This window comes from Sebastes fasciatus, chromosome 15 (genome assembly GCF_043250625.1).
Source record: "Sebastes fasciatus isolate fSebFas1 chromosome 15, fSebFas1.pri, whole genome shotgun sequence".
Classification (NCBI taxonomy): domain Eukaryota; kingdom Metazoa; phylum Chordata; class Actinopteri; order Perciformes; family Sebastidae; genus Sebastes; species Sebastes fasciatus.
Window position 1 is genome coordinate 15,953,983 of NC_133809.1, and position 5,461 is coordinate 15,959,443.

General features: G+C 43.7%; 1 protein-coding gene across 1 annotated transcript; it reads left to right on the top strand.

Moving 5' to 3' along the window:
• The first annotated feature begins 201 nt into the window (after positions 1-201).
• Positions 202-4,859, top strand: fut9a (fucosyltransferase 9a). Its single transcript, XM_074660275.1, has 3 exons — positions 202-842; positions 2,582-2,826; positions 3,099-4,859. The coding sequence occupies exon 3, from the start codon at positions 3,107-3,109 to the stop codon at positions 4,187-4,189; it is 1,083 nt and encodes a 360-aa protein (XP_074516376.1). The 5' UTR covers positions 202-842; positions 2,582-2,826; positions 3,099-3,106; the 3' UTR covers positions 4,190-4,859.
• The last annotated feature ends 602 nt before the right edge of the window (positions 4,860-5,461 follow it).

Here is a 5,461-nt window from a genome sequence, read left to right on the forward strand (position 1 = left end):
ATGAAGTGATGAAAATGTTGTGAAAATTGGCATAAACGACTTACTTATCTGATGTTTGATTTAGTGAGTGGTTGTGGTGCATTGTCACCACTGACTGGCGGTCATAGTTCAGCCTATATCACTAAAAGGCAGCCATGTAGCCTATATACCACATAGACCCCCAACATTATTTTTATTATAAGGATAAAGAGTCGATGCACACCAAGAGAGAGGGGGAAACCTTCTGATCCACAGCAGCAATGATTCACCTGTTTATTCCAAGGAGAGCCTTAAGCAGATGATTGAAGTGTAATATGCTCAAACGCTGAAGCACCACAGCATCCCACACACACATACACACACACACCGACACACTGGAGCTCCGCCACAGCCTGCAGCTGCATTGACGGTAAACAGAGGCAAGGTAGCGCATGGGCAGCCAGCAGGGAATTATTCCACATCGCATCACATCACCGAGCATCCATGGCGTCCTCACACACCGAGCCATGAATTTAGTGTGCAGGCTGACGGGGTAGCCGCCAATTCTTCTTCTTTTTTCTTTTTTCTTTTTTTTTGCAGCCATCATTCTCCTTTGCGTCGGTGTGCAGCAGCATCAGCAGCAGAGAGGGAGATTCAGCGCACATTGCTCCAGTTTGGTGTCATTTTTTCTGAATCTTTGACGATGGATGTGGGCTCGTCCGGATCTATTCCTGCAAATACGGCGGATTTTTTATTCCAAACGCATCCGCATCTTCCGTATGTTGCAAGGTGTCTTTGAGAAAGGAAAAAAAAAAAAAAGGGTATACAGGACCTCTGGAGGAAATGAGAAGAAGGGTCTATTTTGACTCACGCCTGTCGAGATGGTGAGTGAAAATGCATGGCTGTTATGTGTTTTTTCCTCTCCCTCCTGCAGCCCAATGGATGAGGATGAGCAGCGGTACCTGCAGGGTTAGACGCGCAAAATCCTCACCAGCTAATTAGAAATGATCTCTCTCACTGACCGGCGCAAAAACCCTTTTTTCCTCGGTTATTTTTACCACATTTATACATTTTCCAATGCATTGCAGTTTATACATAAGGGGAATGAAATCTTGCATTGCTCTCTCAGCTGTGTTTGCATGTAGGCTTCATTTTCCAGCAGCATCCTCCTCCACGCTATTATTTATATTCTGCGCGTTTTTGGTGCGCAAAAGGGGCGCATGAAATAATTCCCAGTGAATCTCTCTCAATATTCAACTTCGATGCAGTGTCACGCCTAAAAAAAAAGACAACCATTTTAAACAGCCTCTCCACTATAGCATGAAAAAAAATGACCTTCAGTGTGCTCGGTGGCTGCAGAAATGAATCCTCACCTGCAGGATGGAGTGTCCTTTTACAATGTGTGGCCTTTTCCTGTTAGAATAAATCAAAAATATAGTGTCATTTTGCAGGACATGAGCGTTTACCCTTTACCTGTTATTAAAAACCACACATCAGGGATTTGATGCATCTCTGTGACTGATGATGATGATGATGATGATGATGCTGCCAAAATCTGTGCTTGCTTTTTTTTTTTCTGCCTCTCTCCAGTCATTTTCTATAGCCTCTCTCTGCAGACTACTCACCCATGCGGTGCTCTTTTTCAGTGTCCCAAATACATCACAATGCATTTGACAAAAAAAAACCCAGTTGTGTTATTTAAAACATGAATGCAATGCTTGAGCTGCACACTCAGGTCTCATAGATGGAAAGAAGAGAGAGGAAAAATAACTGTGACTGTGTGAGAGAGCCATATTAACCCTCTCTTATACTCTGACCTCAGCACCATCCATCACCATGGAGACACTATAACTTTACCACACACACTGCATATTTAATGGGATTTTGATCTCTTCTGAATCTCAATATTAAGGTATGCATGTGCTGCTTCATCTGTAAAGCAAAAGAGCTTATCACCGCTTTCCCACTGAAAACACGTTAAAAGCTCTTTTAAGAGGATTTGCCTACATGGAAATGTATTGATACCGCAAGCTTTTAAAAGGAATGCACTCATCTGACTCCGGCTCATGTGGCCTCTGGGTGCAGATCTGTAGTCACAGATGGGAGAGATGAAGGGATGCTGTCATATGTGAGGCCAAATATCACTCCCCGTATGTCATAATGTAGATGATGTAAGGAAAAATCAGTGTTTGAGCTTGTCTCATTGATTTAAATCTGCCTCAGGGATGTGTGGAATAAGGTCGATTCGCTTGTATGGCCTCTTTATGCAACATGCAGGTGTGTTGAGCTCTCAGAGAGCTGGAGGGTCGGGGGCCTTTCTACTCTCCTCAGCCTTAAGATGGCAGCATTCTCTCACAATATGCCAAGAACTAATAACAGCTGGAAGCTTACATCCATGCTTAACTAACAGATTTGAAATAACATCCATGATTAACATGGCAGTTTTGCAATAACCTGAGTGTTTTCCTTTCATTTTCCAGCTAATTTAAAAGATTTGTTCGATATCTCTGCATGTTGATCGCATATATAACCTCACATGCATGCTTTTTTTTTTTCCTGTGGTGATGTTCATTCTCTCCTAATTGATTCTTTCTTGATTCTTTCTCTCTCTGCTCACGTAAAGGAGGCGTCATTAAGAAGACCTGTACGTTCAAGATCAAACGCGCCTCATTAGATCATTAAGGATCATTGTTAATCTGCGTAAGAAGAGCAAAGGGGCATCTCGTAGCTGTGACCTGCAGTTTTTTTTTGTCCTATGAGCACTGAATCACAAAGAAGATTGATCCCACCGTCGACCCGATGTAGGAACTGCTCCCTCCGATTCCCACAACTCTTGCTTGGATTTCAGCATTCAGTCAAATCCACCAGGTTTGTATTATAATGAGCCTGAGGAGGCAACACATTTTCCTTTATGAGTATTGATCTAAAGTAGTGGGTGCCTTACGCACAGCAGGGTGCAGCATAGATTATAGCAAGAATGGGAACACTGTGTTCACATGCAGATGTTCACAAGCCATCTGTATTTGCAAATGCTGTTACGAATCAATGATCCACTATTATAGGCTTCATCAACACATGGTGGTAATGTATAAATCCGGATGTGTCCTATTGACTTCATTCTGGTTCTTTCTTCTTTCCAGGACGGAGTATGCCATCTGCACCTTTTCACAGAATCCTACGACCCCTTCTGCTCGGCACTTTCATACTGGGATGCTTTGTGACTCTGTTTTTAATGTATTTTAAACCATCCACCAGCTGGCTAACCGGTCCTGTAGAGTCCACGGTATCCACAGACCGGGTCAAGAACCTCTTTTCCAACAAGAGCGACAAAAACGTGACCACCGTGCTGATCTGGCTCTGGCCCTTCGGACAAACCTACGACCTGGGCGTGTGCAGCTCCCTCTTCAACATAGAGGGCTGCTTCATCACTGCCGACAGGAACCTCTACAACAAGTCGGATGGCGTTGTCATCCATCACCGAGACATCAGCACCGACCTGTCCAACCTGCCGCCGGTCCAGCGACCATCCTTCCAGAAGTGGGTATGGATGAACTTGGAGTCGCCGTCGCACTCCTCCCAGCTGCCCGGGATCGAGAACATGTTCAATCTGACTCTCAATTACCGTCAGGATGCTGACATTGAAGTGCCTTATGGGTCCATCGTAGCAGCGGAGGGCGATGAGGACTTTGTCCCGCCCAGCAAAAACAAGCTGATCTGCTGGATCGTGAGCAACTGGAACCAGGACCACGTGCGGGTGAAATACTACAATGAGCTGTACAAGCACATCGAGGTTCACGCGTACGGACAAGCCTTCGGGGAGTACATCTCGGACCAAGACTACTTCCCCACCATCGCCAGCTGCAAGTTCTACCTGGCTTTTGAGAACTCCATCCACAAGGACTACATCACTGAGAAACTGTACAACCCGCTCTCTGTCGGGACGGTGCCGGTGGTTCTGGGCCCGCCCCGGCAGAACTACGAGAACTTTATCCAGGGGGACGCCTTCATCCACGTGGACGACTTCACCTCGCCCAAGGAGCTGGCCGATTACCTGCTGCTCTTGGACAAGAACGAGGAAATGTACCTCAGGTACTTTGAGTGGAGGCGGCACTTTAAAGTAAAGAAGGCCTATTTCTGGGCAGAGCACACATGCCTGGCTTGTGATTACCTGCGGAGGCACAAAGAGTACAAGGCATTCAATAACCTTGACAAGTGGTACTGGGGCGGATAGTGCTTTGAAGGGCTATGCAGTGCTTGTTGTGTTGTTAAAGGCAGTGCTTTAAGATTTTTGTCCTTCAGTTAACATGAAGGTTCATTACGGTCATGTCCAGAGCTCCCGAATGATGCTTTCTATTTGTGGCCCAGCGAGACATCCATCTTGTTTAATTTCATTTGCAAGCCAATTTTGCTAAGCCTTACTTTGCCTTTTTGTGTTCATTTATTATTTAAATTTGATGAATTACAAATGCACTACATTTGTTATTGTTAATTCAACCCATGTTTTGCTTAACATTTGCTGCTATTTTTTATGCTTTTGTTCTTAGTACGAATGTGCAATTGTATGGATGTCCCTGTATAACAGACGACATTCATGATGCAAGGCTGTTTCTTTAAATTTCACCTTTTCATGACAACGGAATAGTGTCGGCTGCAGAAGGGAGACTGACATAAAAAGTGCAAATATTTATGTAATATTTATTCAAGTGAGGCATTATATGATAAAAAAAAAACAATGTCATCTGTGCTAGTGATGCAGTCACCTATGCAGTGTTTACTGAACTCAAATGTGAAAGTAGTTCAATTGTGTTCATGTACATATTGTGTATTTTTGGAATTATGTAGCTGTAATTTTTTTCCCATATTTTTTTTTGGAAGTTTGCACTGCTAATCCAACGGTTACCTATCTCTACATATGTACAGTGAGACAGACGGACGTCGTGTTGTAGGTGGCATATGGTGATCATCTCCCCGGTAGTCTCTGGCAGCAGATGCGACTTTGCTCTGCAAGAGGGAGGTTACTATTTTAATCATGTTGTGAATTGTTCATTGTCACATGTGACGTGTCACACGGTGCAGTTGGATCCTGTGTGGATGATGATAGTACAGTACAGAGCCATTGTACTGCAATATGAAACCCCTAGACATCTCATTATGTTGCATTCTGATTTGATCTGTTATTTTTAATTGAACAATGGGAAATAGCACAAAATGAACATACTACTGAAGCTGTGCGAACTGTACTGTCATCCCACAATGTGACATCAAATATTTACACTGATATTTTCAAGTATCTGCCCACATGTTTAGGACCTCTTAAGAAAAAGATTACAGCAAGATTAGGCATCTTTGAATCATCACATCGCAGTGTTGAGTGGGCAGTTAGAGGACTGCATGTGAAAGATATTTTTTCTGTATTTTCTTTTTTGTTGTTGTTTACACTCCTGTTTACAGTTGTGTGGCTCACTAGCCAACCTACACCACTCAAGATCACACTACAAAAAGC